We start from the raw sequence: 26,302 nt of genomic DNA, 5'->3' as shown, positions 1-26,302 counted from the left end.
ACTGACGTTGATAATTCTAATCTCAAATTTACTATAAATTCCTTTTTTATTTTAAAAAACTTGACAATCGGGTTAATTATTGTGATTTCTTACGATGTACCAACAGTAAAATAATATTAACAACAGCGCGGGTCGTAATCGGAACGAAATAGTCCGAAATACCCACCAAGTACAAGTTGAACCTGGAAGGAAAACTTTATTTAGCGTATTGACTGGCTGCGCAGCTTAGGTAATATCTTTGAAGGGTTATTATTGCTGTCGGTACTTTGAGTTACGATGAATTTTCAGTTTATACGAAAACGCGAGATAGAGACGAGCTTCCCTCGGCTCTGCACGGTAACAACAGGCGAGCTTTAATTATTTTCGCATTAGCCTCTGCCTACAACCTCCGAAAAAGCATAGGGCTATACCTTCGTTAATCCAGAACCAGGGGTGGGATACGGCTCAACTTCTCCCCCCTCCCCTCACTCTATCTCTCTCTCTCTCTCTCTCCTCTATTAATACTAGCTCGTTCAAACTTCAAACAATGCGAACAAGCTGCGGCAAAACGCTAACCTGGTTTATTAAACGCAGGTAACTGGGTATAAATGTAATATATATGATGCACGTTAATTTTAAACCCCTAAAATTTTCCTCGGCCACTACCAGCATATTCAACTCATTCACAATAATCCGCATATATTTTGTATATTTATGGAATAAATGTGAAATCGGGTCTTGACGATTAACGTAGAGGTGAAAAAAACAACGAGTATAATTTGTGGAGCTAGGATTTTTTTTTTCTAATTTATTTTGAAATTTTTTATCCAATTTACATATTTCAAGTGTAAAACTTTCAGTTTTATTTACTACGTAAGGTTTTTATCGCACAAGTTTGGCAATTTTGTCATATGATTGAGAAGAATAATTCTTTGTCGTCCTGCAATCTGATATTCGAAATTTATTTGCAGATTTCTTGACATCGTATATATATATGTATATATTTCTTCACCTTGAGCAGAAGTGAAAAGTGGGAGAGAGATGAGGAAAACTTTTCGAGAATGATAATGAGCGTTCTTTGAAGGCAAAATTTGATAAGCAACGAACCGTCGGATCATAAAACCGTTTAACGACCTTGAGAAATGTTCTGAAATTTAGAATTTTATCATTTCAAATTTCATTTCAGCACTTCACGTCGTGGTGAAAAAACATATCTCGCAATCAGGCAGGAATTTTAATCTTCGTTATTATTACTCTCAACTTTTTTCTAATAATAAATTGTACAGTACGTACTTACCGTTTTACAACAGACTATACGAGAAGATTTCTACCTGTACTCAAAGTCTCGCGTAATTCCGACGCAAAAAATCTTCCAAGCAAATTGTGGCAACGTTGATAAATGCGAGTCATCAAATCACCTGTCTCTCCTAAATTTGAATATATTGAAGAACCAGTTTCGTCACAACGGCTCGTCGAATTAATTTGTTTCGAAAAAGTTAAATTCACGTTGGACTCGAATTGATTTTAGGACTGGTCTACGATTTGAATGCTGAAAAAAAACGTCGACCAGTATGGGATTATAAATTTTTTCGTTATTTTGGTGAAATTAACACATGTGGCGGGTAAAACAATGAATATTGTACGAAATACCCGATACTGAAATCCATAAATGTCTTGATTAAAAAATCTTTGAATTTCAGTAAAAGAACTGAACCAGTTTTACTTGTATCTGTATGTGTCATTGGTTTGATGTTATCAAATACGTATTTTGGTCGGAGAAATGAGTAACGCACTGCAAGGACCATTTAAGTAATTAAAACAAGGTAAATTACATTAATTCCTTGTTCAGTTCATCGTCCGTTCAACAGTATCATAAATAACGTCTAATGTAGCTCGAGGAGAAGATATAATCGTATAAAAAAATGCGAACCGATCAATCTGCCACTCGGTTAATCGAAAAGAAGATTTCATCAACTCGATTAATTGTTTTTTTTTTACATTCCATTAAATTCATTCATTAGTAAGTATTATTGACTTGAAATAAGTACTTGACATTTGGCATTATAAAAAGAAAGCAATTTGAATAGAAACCTATCAAAGAAATTGCTAATTGGATACAAAAATTTATTGGACTGAAATCAATTTAAGTCGAATGAAACGAAACTCTCTCGTTTACGCCGAGTAAATTATCTCATAGGTTTACGTTTAGATGAAATCTTTTATGTAACGTTTGCATGTCTTATGCGTATTCCATGCATGTTGAATGCGCATACTTGGGAGTATGGAAAAAAATCACTTTCAATTTTTAGGAGTTAAAAGTGGCATTTTCAAGGAGTCAAATATCTTTTCGCCTCTCGTATTTGCAACATTCGTCTCCGGCTCATCTGCGACTCATATTGAAAACTTACGCTCTGCCCGAAAAGACCGAGTTGACGTTGTTGAACACTGAGAAATATTTAATTTGTTACAGCAACTAGAAAAATTCAGTAAAACAGGTATCGTTAAAAAAAACTGTTCGAATATTGTCGATCCTTTTTGGCAATTGCAACAAAAAATCAGTTTATTCGGCTTACTCTACTTTTTTAGTTAAAAAAATGAAAATAGTTGCAGACCGAGCGGTAACCGGAACTAAAAATTTCTCCCAGTGAACGATATGATACTTCTCTCAAATAAATACAGACGATTTTTATTCCAGCCATGAGTGTTTAATTGGTAATTGGTATCTAATTGCAAAACGAGTACTGTGAGAATTATATTCAGGCTGTTGGCGACGCGACTCCAATTATTAGAGGAGCAGACAAATGTGTTTAAGCGAAGTTCGGTGCCCCTCGGGAGAATTTCATTACACGTCTGGTGCTTGCGAGGGCGTCGCATCGGATCGGTAAGCCTGTTGCCGACCATCAGACTCCCAGGGCGCCAAGTCTCCCCTCTGCGGACAGGTATTCACCCCACCTATCTGCCCCTGAGAACCTCTCACCGCTCGCTGACTGTATGGGAATTTAGAATTTAGAATTTAGATCGCGGCAGGTTCCCCCCCTCGGGTCCCGCAGCGCCGGCTCAGGATAAACTCGAGAAATCCTTTCGTTTAATTAAACTGTCCTTTGTACAAGATCTGTGAGCTCAAGCGCGAGCTCAAGGAGAGAAGCCTTAATACCTTCCATAAATAAACGCATTAAGTTTTACACACCTAGGCGCACCACTGTCAGCAAGCTTCGCTAACATCCCTTTTGTCTTTCCGATCGAGCCTCAAACAATTCCTGGCTCGTACTCTCGCCGAAATCGGATCAGAGCATTGATTACGAGAAATAAGCCGGGAGACGAAATGTCTTAATTAAGCGCTTTACCTGGATTTTCAGATTTCTCTGCGCATCGGCTGTTGTTGATCGTATCTATTGTACGCAGTAGGGTGGTTGTAAAAAAAAAGTTGTTTCTTCTCGCCCTGACTCCCTCAAACGTAAGTGTTTGATAGAAAAAAGATCCTCCAAAAAGACGAGCTCTGTAGCTCAAGTCTAATAGACCGCTTTTTTTATTTCTACTTCCCAGAATGACTTCACTTCTCGTTAAAAGTTGAAATACTCCTACACTGTTCGATAGTTTTCAAGCTCATGCACAGATCCTTGAAAAGCTGACTCTTCAAGCTTTTCAAACCTCTATAATAAAGCATAGCATGGTTATCATCATTAGAACACACATTACAACCGTCCGAAGGTTACCGATTTTTACCGGGAAAAAATCCGACATCTTTTGAGATGATCATTTTCCATCAATTATTAAGATTTGAGGGGGTAAAGGCGAAAAAAAACGTTTCTTGAACCACCCTGATATATACAGCAATATAATTATTGTATTCCTAGTAATGCTTTAATCATTGAATATAGTCAACAAAATATTGAACTTTGCGAATTATAATATTACGTATACAGTAACAACAATATAACAGTAGTACATTTTTATCTACATATATTCGTTGTGTCGTTATTAGATATCGTCTCGTTGTTTTTATTTTTATTTTATGTGTACCATTTAATCTTTTATTTATTTTTCTTTCATTTGAAAAAATTTTGCAAATCTTTTTCTGCGATCACGATCTCTGTTAAATTTGATCTTTTCAAATCTTCTCTCATATCGTTTCAAGGAAATTAATTAAAATTCTGAAACTTGATAAATACGTAGATCTGAAATTTTGCGAACTTCACAGTAGAAGAATATCATCGGTAAATAACTTGACGCAAATTGAAAAAGTACACGGACGATGTAAGTACCTGTAGTACTGCTTTAGTAATGAGTTTTAGCAACGACGATAAAAATCGTAAGATCGCGGATACACGGATAAAATAGTCGAAACCACGTACTGCGAAGTTTCGTTTTACCCACAGTTTATTTTCCCCCCAGCGTATACAAATCAGCTTTTCCGATACGTCGACAAGCCTTTTCCCCGCTCAGTTCCGGCCGTAAATTTGATCTAAGTATGTCTAGACTACACAGCCTGCGAAACTGGCGTCGTTGAGGCGGTTCGCCGTTAGGGATTCGAGAGATTTCGTTAAGAAGACGGAGGATGAATTCGGCCGGAATCGGCCGTGAGAATTGACATCCCGAAAAGCAGGTGAACCGGAATTTGAAAATCTGTGATGATCGGGGGACGCATGGTCGACATCCGGTTCCGGCGGGTTTCTGCTTCTCCGTTTCCGGTTTGCCCGCAGGTTAAATCAGGGACATATTTCTCGCGGCGAAACCCTGAGAACCCAAAACCCTACTTTCACCCTGCCCACTTGACTCGCTCATCTGACTTGCAAATGTAATCACTAAGGGCGAGCATCGAAACCTGGAGAACAGAGCAGAGCGGGCTGTTATACGTACCAACCTACCTCCCAGGCTCCCGTTTCCTCTTTCCACATATCCGCGCCGCACCAAAGTCCTCCTCCACACACTCGATTCCTTATCCCGAAAATCACGAACGTCTACCGCGACGGCTAATGCAGTACGGATCACGCATATATGGCTAAGAGATTGAGCGGAATTGGGGGAGGAGTGCGAAATCAGAGAGAGAGAGCGAGCCGTTTGGCGAAAAGGCTTCTCTTTTGTCGCGAGTTCAATTGTACTTACTTTGTTTTTCATTTTTATCAGAGCGAACTCGGTTCAGTGGTTCGTCTGTGATTTTGCCTACAAAAAACTCGCACGCCGATTTATGCGACTGAAAAATAATGACGGCACTCCTTAAAATGTGTCTTCAACTTCAATGAATTATTTTGACAATTGTAGAGAAATTGCAAATTTTCCAAACTTTTGAACGTTCGCTGTTTTGTATGAAATATACTCGCAGACGATTTCTATGTGACGAAATATGTTTCCAACGTGGCTTGGTAATTTTTTTCTCAATCCAAAGTTTTTTGCCAACGTGAAAAGGACTTTCTATCAGTTTCATTGCAGGAGGACCGCGATACTGCGAAACCTGATAACTTTCGCTTTGGTGACCTTGTGACCTTTCAGAAAAAGAACATTTGCACTGATCGTTGCGGGGACCATTGATATGGAATGCCGCTGATATACCAATTCACAAAGCTCTTTTCAATTGCGGTTAACGATCGAAGACCCGCATTGCGAACGGCAAGGATCACGTGTCATTTGTACCTTTCATCGAATATCGCCAAACGTAATCGCCGATGAAAATCGTCTGCTGATCATTCCCATTCGTCGGATATTCTTGCATCGCGTCAAACAGTAACGGCACGTATACTTATCCATTTTTAGCGTCAGTGTCAATCCTCCATTCAAGTGAGACAAGCTCAACGAACACCAGCGCGTACGATAAGTGGATTCAAAAGATCAACTGCCAGTATCATTCAGACTAATTACGAGTGCAGATTGATACAGCAAACATTAGTGGAACCACTTGGATATTAATTTTTGAAAAAATCGCTGCACGTTAATTCGTCAAAATCACTGCGTTCACCATAATCCAGTTCCATGTTGATCCCCTGACAATACACGTCCCTTTAACGTCCAATAATCTGTGGACCCGTGATGAACGTGCGAATTTTCCCTCGAACAAGCGACAAAACCGATCCGTTCAATTAACATAATATTAGGCCGAAATTTTGTTACGGTTTAGTTTAACCGCGTTGATACCGTTTTGAAAGCGAATGTACATTGGCAACTTTGCATGAAAATTTGGAACTAAGTTGATTCGGAGTTGAGTCTAGATGCGGAGTATTCGAACGACTGTTGAAGGTTTATTTTACCTCGTGCACTTGAATTTAATTGAGCCGATGATCCTTAAAGTTCCCAGCTGAATCACGTAAAACTCATAAAGTTTTGCAACGAATCGATACTGTGATTAAGTAAGCTCAACTTTAACGAAATCGAAACGGTAACTTTTCCAATGTCATTCATCACTTTTATACGATGAGAGAAATCTGAACCGAGACGTAACATGCGGCCATATTTTCAGACTGAGCGGGTTTGAATTGAAAATTCAGATACCCAGGATACCTGCCTTGTAACTTCATACCTGAGTCGAGCAACTCGTCTTCTTGTTTCCAGTCGGGCGGTGCTCAAAGTTTGTGTTAGTCATATTTACTTGCCCCAGTTTTGTGCGATATAGTAATCCGAAGTGACCTTAAATACCGGATGGCGTTATGAAAAAGGTCTTGCGTAATGAGAGGAGAGCTGATAAAAAGTCTACGTATACCGCACGCTACGTACGAAATTTCCTAAAATGGGAGGGGTGACGAATCTCTTTAAACCTCGGGACAAATTGTGATGAATTGTATTTTGCAACGGTCCCCGTGCAGTATATAAAGGCATACATTAAATTTATAATACAGAGTAATTTTACAACGTTTGAATAATTGGATAGCCCTGAAGGTGTGAATAAACTGTGTGGGGTTTTGGTTTAACCAAACTAATTGTGACTCGCCTTGTATAAACGCGCGTATGCAACGTTCAACCGTGTATAAACACGTGCGTGTGTGTATTAAAGGCTGCGTAACATGTGTGCGTGAAAATCCCTTGTACCATAGTACCTGAAATCCGGAGTAAAGTGCCGTGTCTTAATTAATAACGTGTATAATTATACCGCCCAGAAACGCGCGCCTTCGACACACCGGGGCCTTTTGTCAAGAAGTATATTACCCCGATAATACACTGAATTAATTCTTTTTTTTTTTTTTTTTTTTTTTTTGTTTTTTAATTTTTTCCTTTCTTCTCCCACATTTCATTCACCGCGTGTCTTTTGTTCCCATTCACAAATTTTTTACAACTCAACACGCCAGTATATTTCAATCATTGCGTCGTTACGTGGATAAAATGTCACCGTTAATACATATTTACTTCTCTCTTTTTCCATTCGGTAATATTTCAAGTCTCGTATTCACTCTTTGTCGCATGACACGAATAAGGGGGAATAAAAATTCGTCTGATTAATTGACATCATTGTAATGTCATTTCGGAACTCCTGTTCATTCGACTATTCTTATTCTTAGTCGCAACCTCTTGCGTTGACTAAATCGACAATGGGTATTTAGTGAACGACAAGTAACATGTCATGAGTTCCAGTAACTTCCACGATGGGTAGAATAACTAGGCCATCCTTTATTTGAATTAGTTATGTCTTGTAATAGTAGCACCAGTCTATGAATAATAAATTTGTTTGACAAGTGAACATCACAACAATTCAACTGTATCAACAAATTTCATTTCATCGTTATACGTATTATATCCGATACGGTACTTGTGCGATGCATTAGAATTTTACTCATCGTATATACAACGTTTAATCTTTATTCACGTTTCGTTGCATCATTGAAAAAAAAATGGAATTACAGTTCTTATTTCGACAAGTTTGATTAAGTAGACGTTACTTTCTTTCTCCTAACAGTGGGTATAGATAACTTCCCTTATTTTGACACTTTGGTACTATATGTAATTAATACATTCATTTGACTGACGTGATAAAAACTGATTGACTGCACCATCTGTTCAATTTGTTGTCTGGTATCTGGTATTTTTAATAAGTAGTCTCTGTATGCATTTAGACAGCTAGGAGATTAACATCGAAAACAGTGAAGTTTGCTAATTCCAAATTTCATGCTGTACACGAGCGATCCTTTGCCACGTACAATTGTCCGCAGTAATTCTAAGATACCTAACTTTTTGGACAAGTCGGTTACGGTGGCAATGCAGAGTTAGCACGCAGCGCCTCCACTTTAGCCGCCATTTTCTGACGAACCGAAATTGCGGGAAGTTTTAAACACGTATATAAGTAGGTAGGAACGTTAATGTCGATAAACAAACATATTACAAGCCAATATTGCAATGTGTTTATCATACAACATCAACGTTTCTACCTACTTATAGATATTTAAAACTTCCCACAATTTCTGTTTGTCAGAAAATGGCGGCCAAGATGGAGCCAAGTGATTGATTGGACTCTGTTTTTCAGGGACTCTGGGTTACGAAGCAGGCTCGATATTTATAAAAATATGGACAGCTTTGTAGATTTCACATTGAACTTTTTTTGACGCACTGTACATTTGTCCGCTGAAATTCTGACACAGTAAATTTTTTCCGGCACGTCGGTTACTTTGGCAATGGAGAATCAGATCGCAGCGCCACCAACGGCCGGCCGTGAAACAGGCTCTATCTTTGTAAGCACAACCGTCGAATTTCGTATTTTTGACCTCTGTTTGACGTTCATGGGTTACTTTATGTTTATAAAGATTGACTTGGTTGAAGTTTGTATTTCTGGATTAGATTCCACGGTCATGGGTTACGTTACGTTTACAAAGATTGAGCCTGCTTCGCGGTCGGTCGTCGGTGGCGCTGCGGTCTGATTCTCCATTACCAAAGTAACCGACTTGCCGGAAAAAAATGGCCCAGAGTCAGAATCACAGCGGACAAACGTGAGGTGTGTCCAGGTAGTACAGAGGTGTCCCTTCCGCAGGTTTGTGGCTGTTCAATCGGTACCTACGCGAAAAGCTCCGAGTAAACTCCAAAGTATTTATAGGAGTCTGAATATTAGGAATAGTTGGCCCGAGTTGGGCGTCGTAACGCGGCGCATGGTTTGGGACTCGAGCACGGATAGAAGGTTTGAATAGTTGTTCGGCGGGTTACAGGTGCGCGGTTTCCGAAAGTTTCCAGCCCGCATCGGGGTATATAGTTGTAAAATCCGGGGGTAGCAACGGGTGGCTTTCAGAGTAACCGGCGCGCGAAGACTAATTGAGATTCCGTGAGGGGCGAACGGCGGTATGAAACGACTCTGCAGAGATACGTTAATTTGTATTGTGCCAGTGTTTTGGCCATCAGTCAAAAACACGCTGACCGCACTTTGGCTGACCTAGACCGAGCGCGACCGCTGACTTCCGCCCTTCTCGCTCTGACCCTTGTATCACGTATCGCTGCTACGTGTCCCGAACTCGGACCCTTTCCGTAACGGACCCTGCGCCGCGATAGACGAAAGAAAAATTACACTTTGTCAGCCAACGCGGAACGAATTACCTTAAACTATTCGTTCCTCGGCACGAATGGCAAACCGTGCACGGAGAACTTTTTTTCAGCCGATAGAATTTTAGTTTCAGTCGATTCGGTGAGAAGAAACGTAGGGTATAATTGACTTGCACAAAAAGCGGACCAGGATAAGTTTGACGTGTCCGATACACGTTTCGTGACCTATAAAATAGAAAAAACTTGCCTTTAGGCACGAAAGTTCGTAAACGGATTGCCTTGTTGTAACGTTCGCCATTACAAAAACGCGAGATTGAAAAAGGATTTTGAAATCACGTTGATAACACGTTTCGTCACCTATGAAATTCTTGTGAACTGCACAATGCTAAAAAGAAAAACGCTTCTCCGATTTCACTGAAATTCGGGCAGAAAATTGCCATGATCGAGACAACGAACCAGTAATTGTGTCAAACCTTTTTCACACACAGTTTCAAAATAGCCGACATTCAAACTTTCGAAAATTCCACATTCTCTCAGATAATTCATTGAACTTTGGAATACAACTGTAAGCCGTTGAAACACGTTTTTAGAACTTTTTCCACATCTGCTTGATGGATCGACAGATCTCAGAAGCAACCAGAGGTGGAGATTTTCAATTCACTGGCTCTAGGTTCTCAGTTACGATCCACGATAAGATAAGAACCTCCAATTTTTTGACCGGACAATCATGTTTTTCGCCTAATTTTCGTCGCTTTTTTCCATTCATTTTTACTCTCTTGCCATTCACTTCGGCAAGTTATTGAATATTATTACAGAAGAATTAGGCGAGTCAAGATAAAAAAAATCCATTCCCAGGTAGGAAAGAAGTTTTTTTCTTCACTCTTGCGAAGTTAACCGATGTAAGGTATGTACCTAGTCTCGACCCTGTGTATATCGGGGAGGAGAAGGCGACCCGCGGAGAGCGGACGAGAGCCAAAACTCTATTAAAGCTCGAAAAATCAAGTCACTCCAGGGCTGAACTTCCGACCGCCAACCACTTGGGACCCTCGCTAGTGGAAGTAGCCATGGAATAGCTGCTCTTGGCTCGCACGGAGTCCAACGCTGTTGAAAACTTTATTCGATACACCGCACTATTAACTCGACTGTACCGTATGTACACAACTATATTACTATGTGCGGATAGTACAATACCTACACATATGACACTGAACGACCCGAGAGACTTGTATCGACTAAACGCGACGCAGAGGATGGAAATCTCTGGGGTAATATTTATTCCGTGTTACTTTTTGTTTACAAGCACTTCCGATCATTCGTCCAAAAGATTGCGGAAAGAAAATTTTTACAACGATTTGATTTCAGATCGCAATATCGAATTTTCAAAAACGTGAACAGACTGTTTTTTCATCATTCTACATTTTTACACCCGCCCGTGATCCAACAAATATTTTTCTCACGTGTACGTTGAATAAAAAATCACAGTTGCAACGAAGTGAAAAATTTTCAATGTGTAAGTTATAATCTCGCATTTGAACGAAGGATAAAAAGAAGCCGATTAATTGATGAACCGTTGACAAAATATGTTACCTCCGAATTTATTATCTGACGCTTGAATGACAAGGAGATAAATCGAAACGGGGAAGGTAACCTTTTGCGAATATCGTATTTCTTTTTGGTATGAAATTGAGCACAGGGAACGAAGGAAGAAGAAAGAATAGTGAAAAGAACTCGACCTGATGTCAGTCTCTCCATTTCTTTCCTTTTCAGTAATTCATTCGGGGCCGTGTGTCAGCCAAACCTCGGCAACCCGAGCAGGATTCTGACATGAGTGAGGAAACCGTTACCACGGAGAGAGAGTCACTCTGTTCACTCGAGTGTGGGTATGCATGAAAAGGAGAATTAAAAATGGCTGTAATTGGGATTTGTTTTTTTTTTTTTTTTTTTTTGTATTTAATTTTTTTCATGGAATTATTAAATGAAAAATATTGAGCTGCGAAGGCTTGAGAGAATATTGATTTTGTACAATAAGAGAAGAAAGTAAATACTTTACATTTATAGTATGGATATAAAAGGTAACTGAACATAAATTACTTTGCAATAACTTTAGTGTGTGGTGTATTGAAATTTTTAAATTCATGGGTTGCCGTAAAATTGGATCAATAAACTACACAATCCGAAGGGAAAGAGCGTTGAAAAATGAATGGAGAAGTAAGTTACGACTGACGTAAAACTATGCATCAAAAACGTAGAAAACAGCTGGTTGGTAAGGAAGGAAAAAAATGTTATTCGAAATTCGAATCGTTGTGTATTCACGCCTGTGATATTATCCTATGTGAATTGAGTATGCCGTTGGGAAAAAAGGGGCCTGAAAAATTGTAAAATTATTCACGAATATCTCTCGTATGCTGCAGAAGCAAATCTCAGCTTATACCGAAAATCAGTTTCACACAGGCTGTTTATGTAAGCCGATAAGTATAAACGATCCGTGCGCGTGGAAATTCTATTTTGCTGTTAAGATTATACGAGAATTGTAATGTGAGTATCGATGGTAAAATAATTGAACAGTAATTTGTTTCAGTCGTAAAGTAACCGTAGCTAAGTACTCTTGAATTACGCAGAGTTCAGGTTCAGCTAATTTTATTCGTTCGTGTGAGAGTCTGGAATTAGGTCCGCAGAAAATTCCCACCGACAGGGGAATAAAACAGTCTCATGGAGGAGGAAAAGTTATAAAATAAACGTGTAGTACTTGAAACTAAAGTTAATCGCTCCGAATTAGATAGAATAACATTCCCTGAATACACAAAACGATTCTAATTGCAAATTTAAACTGATCAAACTCAATATTAACTACTCAGAGTGATCACGATTATCCTAATACAGATTATTATAATCACATGAAACTATTTTCAATAAAGAAAAAATTAACTGAACAAATATTCCGAATTAAAAAATTCGTAAGATATAGCTGTGATGTTTATAAAGATTGTTAATATAATTAATTACTACTACACTAATTCTGAGAGAATATTCTTGACGGACAGACGAAATTTTTTATTGTTTAGAAATTGTTGTTTTCGGAATAGATCTTGGCATACACGTTACGTACTCAATACAATAGTAAAAAAAGAAAACGATAAGTAATAACATTATAAACAATCTGTAAAATCCTACTTGGGTACTTTTTTGTTCTCGCGGTTGATATCTGACTAATATAGTGACAAAAAATAGTTCTCGAATAACAGAATCAGGAATTAAAGAAATAAATTTTTTTCCATATTGAAATCATTCGAAGGAAAAAAAAAGGACACTCAAGCTCTTGTTTATTACAATTTCAGTATGTATAATCTTTATTTTTGCATATTTATAAAAATTATCGAGTGTGCTAATTTGATGAATACTAGGCTACGCAATTGATCGATTAATCGTAGATTTTAATTAATTTTCCCTCAAGTTCATCGATTAATGAAAAAAATTGAGAACTGAATCGGCTAAACCGATTTAATTGGAAAATTGATTAATCGAATCGCAAGAAAAATAAATGAAAATCTACGATTAATCGCTAAATCGCAGACCCCTGTAATAAATGCTAAATATGCATCGATGAGGAAATACAGCGAGAGGAAATTAGCACAAGGTGCTGATTTTCCGAATCTTGGTTCAAAAATTTTTCAAATCGTGGAGATCTTTCTGAGATCGGATGCACACCTGAGTTACTTGATCGCGATACTTGAAGCAAAGAAATCAAACCTTCACGAAACAATAAAGTTTCGAATGGTCGGAAATTCAACGTTCCGAAATGCAAGGTTTTGAAAATTCAAATTACGACAGAGAAAAAATTCTGAAAAGTTGGTTTCCGACACATTTAATTCCGAGAATTAAAATCTGCTCACACAGCGTGGTTTTCTTAACGAGTGAGTTTAAAAAATCAGAAAACCCGAAATTCAAAATAACCAAGATTCCGAACATAAATCTACCGAAAATCCAAACAAAATGTCACCAAACCAGAAATTCACAGAACTGAAAATCTTCGATCACTCAGAATTTCGAAGTTTCTGATTTTAGAATTTTTTCGTTTCCCTTTTTGCAGTTATGCCCTTTCGAAACCCTGCACTTTCCGAACCTCGAGCACAATGTTTCGGACCATTCGAAACTTTGATGTTTCCTCAAAGTTTTATTCCCTCACTTCAACTTTCGCTACCAAAAACCTCGGAATTCGGCGTTTTCGGTTCTTTTCAAATTCGGAATTTCAACGCCGCCCCGAATCCGTGTCCGGCAAGCGTGTCCGTACACTCGCAGACATCGAAGCTAGCCGCGATCAGGGCCACGTAGATAAATACGTACGATCATCGGCCGTGTGTGGCGTGAGCGTGCAGTGAGGCCGTCGAGTAGCGTCACGCCTTGCGTTAGTGTGAGTCTTTCGAGAGCGAGAGAGTGATCAGTGGTATTAGTGGCTGTGGCTGTGGCTGTGGCTGTGGCTCTGCCTCGCCGTTCACTGTTCAGTCACTCAGTTTAGTCAGTCAGTCAGTTATAAGCAACCGAACGGTCAGGATGCGAGGAGAAACTTTCGCTTGCCAAACGGTGCAAGAATGAAGTCGAGCCGCGCTGTACTTCGTCGGTGTTGCGGTCAGCGCGGAGATTTGCAATATCGTTGCTGTTTCACCGTCGTCGGTGATAAGATCAGGGTTTGAACGGAATTATCATCGTTTCCCCAAAAACCGACAAAAATTAACGAAGCAACGAATTTCGTCGTTTCCTCCCCACCTCTGTCCCTCTGCCTCTCTCTCTCTCTCACACTCTCTCTCTCTCCCTCCCTCCCCCCCGCTCCCTCTCGATCTCTCTCTCTCTCACTCACTCTCTTTATCCCTCTCTCCGTTTGAATTCTCCATTCGCGAAACATAAGCGAATAAAATACTGCGAATGATAACGAGATAATCATCGTATGTCAAAAAGTGAGTTTCAAGTTCGAAAAAAAAAATATTTAACAAAAAATATTAATTCTTCGTGCAACGTGCGGAGTGCTTTATTGGCATTTTGTATCTAGGTATCGTTATTGTGCAAGTGTACCGATTCACCGCAATTTTGTAAGGATTTTTTCGGAGAAGATATTCTCGACGCACTTTAATTCAACTCGTCGATTTCCTGTTCCAATACGAAAAGCTCAGGTAAACCAGTGATATTAATTAGACACAGCCTTTTCCTCTCATGAAACATGCCTTGAGTGATCCAAAAAAACATTCAGCAGATACCTCAAAGCTTATTTGGCGCTTTGCTTAGGACTGTACGAAGTGTTTCTTGGATTCACAAGTCTATGTTGCACGGGATGCGAATATAATATACTGATATATACTCTAAAGCGGCGCAGTTATTTTTATTTATTTATTTTTTTTTACTTACAATTAGGTGTAAATAATTTATTATACGTTATTTACATTTAGACATGATTTTCCTTTCGATCGATCCGTTATATCTGCTACTGTATTTCCAATATTCCTCACATTCGGTTGCGAGATTCCCTTCGTTTCTGTTCGTTTTCCTTATTGCTGAATTATTTAACGCTATTTTTAAAAAACTTGTGGGACAAACTTGATGTCTTCTTCATCCGTAACCTTAGTTCGTGGATAATTTTTTCACGTCTATGCGTGGATATAAATACACCGACGGACACGTGGGTAAATTATGTGAAATAAATATCAGAACCGAAACTGCGTAGTTCGATTTGTACGACTGTAAAATTAACGCCTTCGCGTTGCACCTATAATATATAATAATAATAATTTATCTCTTAGTTACTAACGAGAAACACGTCTGTCTAGATAAATCGCGGAAATGCAACAGCTCATGAGCATAAAAGTGACCGCGAAAATATAATATTTCATTAATTTAATTGGTAGAATGAAAAGTTTTCTTTTTTTTTTTTTTCATTTTACTGGAAGGTAATTACGCGTTATCACTTTATGGTATACCATTTACGTAGTTTTCGTTTATCTACCAGGTGATGTGTAATTTTTCCTCCTCTGTAAATGAACTTCCTTAATGGGATGTATTTTGCGGCGAAAAGATAATTCTAAACTCGACTGATTAATGCTGTAGCTAGATAATACGCGTTTTCTGAAAAATAGAAAACTTTTTTCAAACTATCGATGCTGTGTAGATCGTTATTGTGTACCACGAATCGTGCTCCAACTTTTTGTGTCAATGAGGTCAAAGTTCGTCACGTTACAGCAACGATGCATTTTCTAGAAAAATTGTCATATTCCGAAGCTTTGGCATTATTTGAAATTCAATTTTGCAAATCTAGCGCTTTTGGAGTAATTCTAATTGTAGTTTCTTTTTTCTTTTTATGTTTCGTTACGTTAACGTTACTAACTTCAGCCTCTTTAAATGTCACGCTTCGATCGACACGTTCTCTAAATGTTCCGTCATTTTCACTTCACACGACTGTTTCGTGAGGTGAAAGAATTTCAGGATCCGATTGGCGATTAGATCAAAGTCGAAAATTTGTATTACGTAATGATGGAATTTATATGACAACGCTGCTAAAGAAAATATTATCGCTGATCCGAGCACCAATGCGTGTGATAACATTCGAGGGTTAACCGGTTTACAGACGTCTTAAGAGGATGCTGCGGTCAGCCTTTACCGACTGAGTAATACTACGTCACTTTTTTCCACTATTATGGAATCCTGCACAGCACTGATGGGAAAATGCCATAGTCAGCACAATCCTACATGCGGCATCAAACGACTTTGTTAAAAAAATATTTTACTTCCCTGCAAAAATAACGCCAGCAAACGTATTCGTTCGATAAGTGGTAATCCCAATGATAGGAATACATTTCTTGATATTACTGATGCGGTGAACATTGCATGTCAGATTGCGCCAACAGCGGTATTTCGATGTCAGTGATATGCTTTGACGATAGTCAGAGTAAGTGACATTCAACGCGGTCGGTAAGGAAGAAAAATACGATCCCCCGATGAATCGTACAAGCCTCCTAATCACCAACCCGAAGCTAAATGCAGCAGTTAGAAAGGTTTTCTATACGATCTCCGAATCATCGTGTATCTATATTTTCTAGAAGTGTTATAAAATTTTGGTCACGCTAGCGTCGCGTGAACGGAGTCAACGCTGCCCGTTGTTCTTGATCTCCCCTTATCTCGGCTAATCGTAACAACGCGAACAGCACGGAGCGATAAGAATCGATCAGTCATTCGGAGTGTTGAAACCCGTTTCCGGGTAATCGCGATATCATCAACGGCGCCAGAATCCGCAAGCGCCACCGCTTCGCGATTCAATATCGCGTTATGTTCGACAGAGGTGATTGTACGAGGAAAAGAGGCAACAGGGCAGATATCGGTAACGATAAAAATTCTCTGAATATGGAAGGATATCAGAGGCTCACACGCGTGTGAAGTTTTTGTAACGGCGGTTGCCTAAAATGGTTTCGATGGCGTCACTCCAGTGAGTGGCGGCCGCGGAGCAACGCGATAGCCGATTGTGTTGGTTTATTTTTCGCGGGTGGATATACGGCCGATGCCGGGCACATAGGTGGATAGCTATAGGTATAATCTTGGTAAAGCTTCCTCGGAACATTAACCGCTCAACGTAACGTATAGCGTAACGCCACCGCGGAACAAGTGGAATTGGAATTCGCTTACTCGATTCCCTCGACCATGCCCGTATACTAACCTCGAGGTTTCGTCGGGCGGCTGTCCGTGAAGCGAATTCTCTCATCCCGTCTCGAATTATAGTCCTAAGAAAACTCGAGAGGCTTTTATAATGTATCGTACAATATACATAAAATACACCAAAAGCACACTGCGTACTTACGGAAATCTATCGAACGAAAGTAGATTCTTTTTAGGCGTTATGTTACGAGGTAGACGGAAATTGATTATATTGTATTCGCAAGCTCCGAAGATCTAGATAATTGTATGTGTATAAAATGATGGAATTGAGTGTTTGAATGAAATTTTTTTTTTTTCCATTTTTAGGCGTGCATAATGCAGTGCAAGCCAAAATAATTAGGACCTATGTTTTTGTTTTTCGTTAAAAATGATAATTTTTCGTGTTACAGGTGATTGAATTTCACTGATTTTAATATATATATATATATATAGATATATCTTAACACGGGTGACGTCACAATGTTATAGTTTTCAATCTGTTATATTAATGGCAATTTTGATTCGATCGAAAAAATAAAAAATAGGTCAAAAATATTTTTTTTCCAATCTACAAGAATATGAAATAAAAAAAATTTCATTCGAATACTCAATTCTGGTTACAAAAGCTCTGCGATGGCTCGTTTTACGTCGGATGACTGTTTTTTTAATACATATCCAACCGAACGGATTTTCTTTCTTTTTCAGTAATCGATTCAACGCCGTCATTCGATGATTGTAATCGATATCAGCCCGATATTGTAAAATTAAGTATTTAACGATGTTTTCAACGTGATCGGAGAAAAAAAGTATTTCAATGAACTTGTAGAAAATATACTCACGGCTGATATTTTCTTGACCTTTTACGAGGCTGAAGTTGGTAACGCTAACGTAACGAAACGTCAGGGAAAAAATCGTTAATGCGCAATTTTAGAATAATTTTCAAGCATTCGGTTCTTCGAGATAAGACTACGATTTGTTTATCATGGTTTACAAGATTTTAGACATTCCTAAAAGTGCGAAGTTACGATTTTTCCTTAACATGCCTCGTTATCGTTTCGTTACTAACTTCACACCGATATCCATTTTCAAGCGGTTAGGAATAAAGCATCGATACAAGCCTTTTGCCATAATTCAGATATTTTCAAAAAATCTTCGTAGCTTATAAATGTAATCATTTGATAAATACTCAATGTAAAACTACCTCGGAATAAAACTGACAGTAATTATCGATTTTTTTTTTGCCAAAACAACTTCCTCAACTCACAAGTTATGCATCTGCAAGATGACTCATTCGGTCTCTGTCTCTTTAAAAAAAAAAAATAAAAAAAAATATACATCCCGTGACTCGGTACTGCTTATAATTTCTGCGCCTTATTCGCGAACGTGGCGTCATCGCTGAAATTTTCTTTTTACTTTTTTCCACCAGCGAGTAAAAAATTCACCAACATGCTAAAAAAGGGAAGACAATTTGAGTAGTTTAAATCGTTATCAGTTGGAATGCGCTCGAGTTCTGTTTTCGCAACGTTGACGAATCGAGGCGCGTACCCATATTTGTACGTGTGAAATTATTCTTCGTGTGCAACAATCGGTGTGATGCACACAACGCAACGTGAGGAACTTTATGAGCAAACACCTGATTCTATCTTGCCAAGGTTATTTTACGTCGTAGCATTTGAAGAATGTCGAGCAATAAATATACGCGTTGTAAAGACTTAAAAGAGACGGAATTTGTTTGTTTTTTGTGTCGCGCAATAGCCGTCTGAAAAGTTGGTGCCTGTATAAGTTCCCGCCTTTTATATCCCGCTCTGCAATATCGAACAATCTCGGCATGACTGCATACGTTCGTTAATTTTTATTGTTTCCTCCAACACGTCTCGAGGGTCAATTTGATACGGAATGTGTTTTAGAGAAAAGTCGGGAAATAAATTACACGCATACAATGGATCGTGAGAATAGAATAGGAAACAGTAGAATTGTCACGTCGTTAAAAAAATAAAATCGCCGTGCTCAAGGAGACAAACATTCCTTGTCGCATTGAGAGACGTTATTATTAATACGATTACATTCACACACCGAGTGTATATCTAATTTATGCGTGTATTACTTTTTAATTTTCTCCTTCTCTGTCGCTCTATCGCAGCGTTTAATACCGCGTCGTTAAAATTCCAGCGCGATTTCTTATCGGCGCACATTTGCTCGCTTTCGGTTCTGCTTTTTGTCGGCAAAGAACGGACCGACTTACGAACCAATGAATCGAGCATACGCTGCAAGGCACGCGTGTTGGTCGATACACTCGAGCTATGTCTTCCCACACACGTCTCAGCCCACGTGTGTTATCGTCGGACGGAGTTTTAAGTTTCTTCTATTATTATTAAATAAACAAATTTCAGGCGTTGCGGGGTTCAAAAATCGAAACATCTTCGAAACGTGTCTGGCGGACATTATTTTTAGAAAATTACTCGACACCCGGACAAATTTGAACATTCGTAATCTATATCAAAGAATTTTTAAATCTGAAAAGCCGGAATTCAGAATGATCGAGGATATAGAAACTCAACGTGTAGAATCTCTCAAGATTCTGTGTCTTTTCTACCGTTTCACTTTTACCGTGCTTTGATTTTCTACATATTTTTTAATTCGTTAAAATACATTTCGTGATTATAAAAACTCGATATCGCGACCCTCCTTTTTCCTAAACTTTCGACATTTGACAATCCCATAAAGTAGATTATCGTTTTTTTTTGCAAATTCGACACTAAAATTCTTCCGTGTTCTGCTTGTTACACATTTTAACACCCTGTAAAATGGATTTTCGGTTTATCTTTCTCCATTTTGTGATCCTACAAAACAGATTTTTGCATTTTTGAAATTCCGATATTGAAACATTTTTATTTTCTGATCTTTCTAAACTTTGAACTTCGTTTTCTGAAAATCCGACGTCGTGACTACGTTTCGATCTTTCGGCATTTTCACCCCCCACCCATTCAAAAATATGACGATCGAACTCAACCGCGGTTCGATAATTAATTCTTGACCGATGGTCTTCGAGCCGCGGTAGTTGGTTTGCAATTATATATGATAAAACACCGTCGCGGGTGTGTTAGTGAGGATGAAACACAGCGACTAGCGGCGTTGACGTCGAGTGTCGGTGAATCTAGATATCGAATTCGCGAAGCTCGAACATCAGTTCGAGCGGTGACATCACCTCCAGTATTATGCTTCGACTGCGTAAACACTAGAGGCGTGCCGTTCAAACTTCAAGCCCGGTGCCTAAAACGGAGAAAGGACCGCGCGGATTCGATTAGAATGAATGGAAAAAATATCACTGGTTGAGCAAACAGGATTAAAAATCAACGAAGCGATCGCGGAGCGTGAAGAACGGAGCGTATTATTCAAAATTTACCAACACTTGTGAATTTTCCGGAGTTTTGAAACCGCGAGAAGAGGGCAAATAAACGGTGAATTAATCGCGACGAATGCCGTGTGTAATTTAAGTAACATCGCCACCGTCATCTGCTTGTGTATAATAATTACACGTATTATCGAGCGTATTTGCTTAACAGGTATATTGCTCACCAGTCATGTTTGTGATTCAATTACTTCTGCTCACGGTGAATTTTGATTTAGAGGACACTCGAGGATGACAAGTTCGCTGCCTTTGTGCTACACGAATTTTACAAATCTCTGGTACAAGGATTGGATGGAACTGAAAGTACAATGTTTCGGTCATTTTCGAATCAGACCAATGCTTCATTTTTCCAACGCTATTCCAGAACTGTCCGAATTCATTGTAGTTTTCGTTCTCTTCTATCGTTTCTTGCGGATTCTTGACTCGGGCGTTAAATTCGTTACACGAGTTTCAAGATTTTTTACCAACCAAACCTGTTTTCGTTCCTGATTTCCAAATTCTGGTTCGCGTGAAACACGAATTCCTAACTGGTTCCCTTGTGAAACTTGCACGTTTTACTCGATCAACAAACTTGTTTGGTTCGCGGTTGAGATAATTCTCGCAATGTCCCATCATTCGTAAAATTAGAATTTCTAATCAGCTTAACTTGCTGTCACGTTATCGTACCGAAAGAGTTCAGTCTTCGGGATTTTGATGTATCAACTCGGAAGTGGCACACTGTTGCAATTAACTGATTACCGCTGGTTTGTTTATTTTTATTTATTTTCTTGTCCCATCTCCTCTCTCTCTCTCTCTCTCTCTCTCTCTCTCTCTCTCTCTGGGAACTGTCAACGTCAACTGTCACGTAAATTTCGCCTCCTGAGTCAAACTCTCTTTGTCACCTTTAAATCAAATTTTCAATTATTCACCTATGGACAAGTTGTAGTGAAATCGCCTCCGTTCCCTTCAATACTGTCAGTGTCCAGTTCTAGTGTGCATACATTGCATTTATTGCCGACTTTTACAATTTTCAAATTCTAGCTGGTGTACATGTGCAAACGTAGTGTGTCAGTGCGTGGTTGTGTCTGTGCTATTGTGATCTTTGATCTCTGAGGATTAACACACTCTATTATCGCCATAGCGTATTTGTTTACTTTCTTTCTAACCCGTTCTTCACGTCGTCACGTGTAAATCCGCCTGACTCTCTCCACTCTATACACATCAGCCTTATCATGTCCGACGACAATACCGAGACTTCTGCACAGGCAGCAACAAGATTATGCAAAGGATGCAAAAAGGATGTCAAATCACCTATCTGTTGCTACAAATGCCTTGGTTATTTCCATCCCAGTTGCGCCCAAGCGACGAAAGTTACAAAGGCCAATGGTAGACCGGCTGCAAGATGCAAGTTTTGCACGGCCCAAGCTGCTGCCACATACTCAACACCGGCTGCTCCCTTCTCCGTCGATACCGCTGGAACTGTTACTCCTCTGCCTGAGGTTGGCACACCTGCATCGCTTCTAGTTCCTCCCACAGGTTCGCCTTCGCTCGAAACGCTCCTTGCAGCTATTGAAGCCTCTTCGAAGCAGTCGTTAGCTATCAATGCAAAACTTGACAAATTGGTAACCTTGCCTGATAAGGTTGGTGAACTTTCTACTAAAGTGAAAGGTTTAGAGGAAAATTCGCACTCCCGTGCTCGAGAGTCCGCAGAGCTCTTGGCTAAAATCGATGGTCTGACCTTGCTGCCAGCTAAATTAGAATCGTTGACATCGAAGTTTGATCAGCTCTCAATATCCACAACGGAGATGTTCAGCAGCCTCACGGCAAAAGTAGAGGATCTCACCAACAAAAATGCACTTCTCAGTACTCGTATCGACAACCTCGAGGATACCAGTAAATCACAGGCGGCTGAGATCACCCGTCTTGTGACATCAAATACCGAGTTAAAATTGTGCAACACAAATCTGACGGACAGGCTGGCGTCTCTGGAGCGAAACTCTTTAAACAGCGACTTAATTATCTCTGCAGTTCCCGAGCTAGAAGGCGAGGATCTCTTGGCTACATTTGGCGCCCTTACAACCCAACTCTCTGTTGACGTGCCGCCTACCGATGTTCTGGAGATTGGGCGCATCAAAAGCACATTGGATTCCAACAAGCCTCGATTGATTCTATGCAAACTCAGATCCGTCCAATGTCGGAATCGCCTACTTGCCGCCAAAAGAGCTAAAGGCCCCATTTATGCAAATCAGCTTGGCTTGCCGCACGATCAGCCCCGGACTCCTATTTTCATCAACGAGCATCTGCCCCCTACTCTTTCCAAATTTCTAGGAAAGGTGAGAGCCTATGCCAAGGAGAGAGGCTATCGCTTCATCTGGACCCGAAATGGATTAGTATACGTCAAGCGGGATGCGTCCTCTGATCACATCCTGATAAAATCTGAGGCCGATCTTCAACTACTCTCGCATCGTACTTGACTAATGTCGAAGCCATCTGAATCTACCCTCGTTGGACTGGATTGCGGCTCCACCTCTTCTATTCCTGATGCCACTCTCGACTGCAGTTTCTTTAATGTAGCCAATTTTAATGCAAATTCTCTCCTAGGGCATATCGATATTGTTAGGGAATTCTTCGCCGATGGCCGATTTCATGTGATTTCTGTCTCCGAAACATGGCTGCATGAAAATATTTCTTCCCATTGCGTTTCATTGAATGGTTATTATCTGATAAGAAATGACAGAATTGGAAAAGTGGGGGGCGGAGTGGGTGTTTTTGTTCACAACTCTCTTAAGTCTAAGATTCTAGCTTCCTCCCCTCCCCAGTTTTCAAATTCACCTGAGTTCCTTATCCTGGAAATCAGCCTGCACGGTAAAAAACTTCTGTTCTCTATCATTTACAGGAGGCCGAAGGGTCAACTACTAGACGTGTTTATTGAAAAGTTTGAAAATCTCCTTCATGCCTATAGTGAAATAATCATTACCGGAGACTTAAATTGCAATTTAAGTTCCTCCAATTTTGAGGCCAAGTACCTTCAAGATTTCATTTTTAGTCACTCTTTATATCTTATCCCTTACGGGAACACCCATCATACAGGTTCCTCTGACTCCTGGCTAGATGTTGTTATAGTCAACTCATCTCAAAAGATTCATTCATTTGTGAAATCATCTGCACCCTTTATTGCAGGGCACGACTTACTTGAGTTTCAGTATAAACTTTTAGCTCCGAACCGGCCCACTCGGTTAAGAAAATGCCGAAATTTTCGAAACTGCGACCCCATAGCCTTGAAAAACGATCTTTGCTCTATCGTCACTATACCACCCTCTGACTCCTCATCGGATATAAATAGACAGGCAGAGTTCTTATGCTCATCTATTGTTCACGTGCTAGATACCCATGCACCGCTGGTCATGCGCGAATTTAGGGGACCTCCAGCGGGCTGGTTTACGCCAGAAATTAAGCGGCGTATAAGCGCTAGAAATTATTTATATACCTCGGCGAAACGTCTGAAATCAGCTGATTTGATGTCTCAATATCGCGTTCTACGTCGCGCTATCAAAGTCGAGATTAAAAGAGCAAAAAACGTATATTTTAATGATCGCTTATCGAATCTCCCCAATGTATCGAGCGTCTGGCGCGAACTTGGCCGCCTTGGGCTTATTGTATCAAAGGGTCCGCGGGCCTCCCCCTTACATCATTTCGGGGCTGACCAACTAAACACTTTTTATACTTCCATCACAAATGCCCATCCTCCTTGCTCAACTCAGGAGTTAGATCAGCTGCTAGAAGACGTTCTACCTACGGTTAAATCTCAGTTTTCGTTTTCACCTGTTCCTGAATCCGAAGTCCTGCGCCTACTCTCATCCTGTCTTACTAAATCGCGCGGTCAGAGCCCTGACGATATCCAACTATTGCACCTCCGGGATCACCTAAACGTGATCGCACCTCTTCTTACAAACCTCTTCAATTGCTCCCTTCGTCATACTTCATTTCCCGAGATCTGGAAACGGGCCTATGTCGTCCCGTTAAACAAATGCGAATCACCTGCCTCCGAATCAGATACTCGACCTGTGGCAAATCTAGCACATCTTTCGAAAGTTTTTGAGAAGCTAGTAGCAACTCAACTTATGACCTACCTCGAGCAGAATGCCATACTAGATCCGTATCAATCGGGTTTTCGTAAATTCTATAGTACCCAGTCGGCCCTGCTCAAGTTACTGGACGATGCGAGAGAAGCGATTGATAACAGATGCATTACTATTTTAGTTCTTTTCGATTTCTCAAAGGCGTTTGATAGTATAAATCATCGTTTACTACTGGCTAAGCTCATTCGTTACGGGCTGACTGCCGATGCAGTTAGATGGTTCCATTCTTACCTTTCAAACCGATCCCAGGCCGTCCAAACTCTCCTCGGCACACATTCTAGTTTCCTAACAAACCATTCAGGAGTTCCTCAGGGCTCGGTACTGGGTCCGATTCTCTTTCTAATTTTCATTAACGACATTGGCCACGTACTAACCCACACGAAGCATATTATATTTGCCGACGATCTGCAGATATATCTGCATACCTCCTTGACCGACATTGCTTCGGCTCTCGGCCGGATCAGTATCGATGCAGGGGCGGTGTCGGATTGGGCGACTGAAAACGGCTTGAAGCTCAATGTTGTGAAAACCAAGGCCATTATCCTCGGTAGCTCCTCCTATCTCACTCAAATATGTCACGACAATCTTCCGCGAGTCACTATAAATGAACAATGTATCCCATACGTTAACTCGGTTCGAAATCTTGGCGTCATTATTTCTGCCGACTTATCTTGGAATGCCCACGTAGCTCAGATCTCTCGCAGAGTCCATGGGACTCTTCATAAGCTAAAACAACATAGAAACATTCTATCACCGGAAGTCAAAACGCTGCTCGTTCATGCGCTAGTTCTCCCGCATCTTGACTACTGTAGCCTCGTCTATTGCGACCTTACCGATTATTTAAATCTTAAACTGATGAGGCTCGTAAACTGTGGCATCCGATTTATCTACAACTGTCGTAGGGACGCTCATATTACACCTTACCGTCTTCAGTTGAAATGGCTGTCGTTAGCAAGTCGTCGCCTGTACTTTTTAGGCTCTTTTCTGTACCAGCTTCTATTGACGTCTATACCGACTTATTTACGAAGTTCTTTTGTCGAAACAGATCCCGATGTACGTCGCTCTTTGAGGCTTGCAACTACAGACTACCCAGCATCATTTCATATCCCTGCTCATCGCACGACTTGCTACCGAAATTCATTTCTCCTGTCGGCTATATATTTCTGGCACAGCCTACCTCTATCACTCCGGCAATCCTCCTCTCTGGCGGTCTTCAAGGCTAAACTCTTCGATCGGCTTTTCGCATTGGAGTTAGCAGCCGTCAACCTAGCACCGTCGCCGAGGCTTTGATTACTTAGTTTTCGTTCACCCCCTTTTAGGTTAAGTCTATTCCCTACCTCATTATCGTAATTGTAAGTGTTATTTTGTTATCTTGCTACATTGCCCTTAAAAATTCTCAGAAATGTACTTCTCTATTTTCTTTTCCTATTTATAACTGTATAGTATTACATCTGTTTAGTATTATAAGTTTGCTGTTACTCTTCCTGTTTATGTTTATACTATTAAGATATTCTATTTTATTTTATTTTATTTTATATTTTATTTTATATTCTATTTTCTCTGTCTCTGTTCAACTTGCCCATTGGCTCCTACGGGCCACGGCATAAAATCAAAATAAATCTAAATCTAAATCTCTCTCTCTCTCTCTCTCTCTCTCTCTCTCTTAACAGTGAGTCGATAATATTAT

General features: G+C 39.9%; 2 protein-coding genes across 3 annotated transcripts in view; both read left to right on the top strand.

The window, feature by feature from the left end:
* Positions 1-26,302, top strand: part of LOC124177206 (kielin/chordin-like protein) — a 185,959-nt gene that overhangs the window by 64,752 nt on the left and 94,905 nt on the right. The gene's annotated exons all lie outside the window — the stretch shown is intronic.
* On the top strand, positions 21,313-25,896 carry LOC124177207. The gene is made up of 3 exons (XM_046559350.1): positions 21,313-23,046; positions 25,661-25,668; positions 25,788-25,896. Exon 1 carries the CDS (start codon positions 21,709-21,711, stop codon positions 22,948-22,950), a length of 1,242 nt encoding a protein of 413 aa, XP_046415306.1. The 5' UTR covers positions 21,313-21,708; the 3' UTR covers positions 22,951-23,046; positions 25,661-25,668; positions 25,788-25,896.

This window comes from Neodiprion fabricii, chromosome 3 (assembly GCF_021155785.1).
Source record: "Neodiprion fabricii isolate iyNeoFabr1 chromosome 3, iyNeoFabr1.1, whole genome shotgun sequence".
Taxonomy (NCBI): domain Eukaryota; kingdom Metazoa; phylum Arthropoda; class Insecta; order Hymenoptera; family Diprionidae; genus Neodiprion; species Neodiprion fabricii.
The sequence above is the reverse complement of the archived record's forward strand: the minus strand, read 5'-3'. Positions and strand labels throughout refer to the sequence as shown.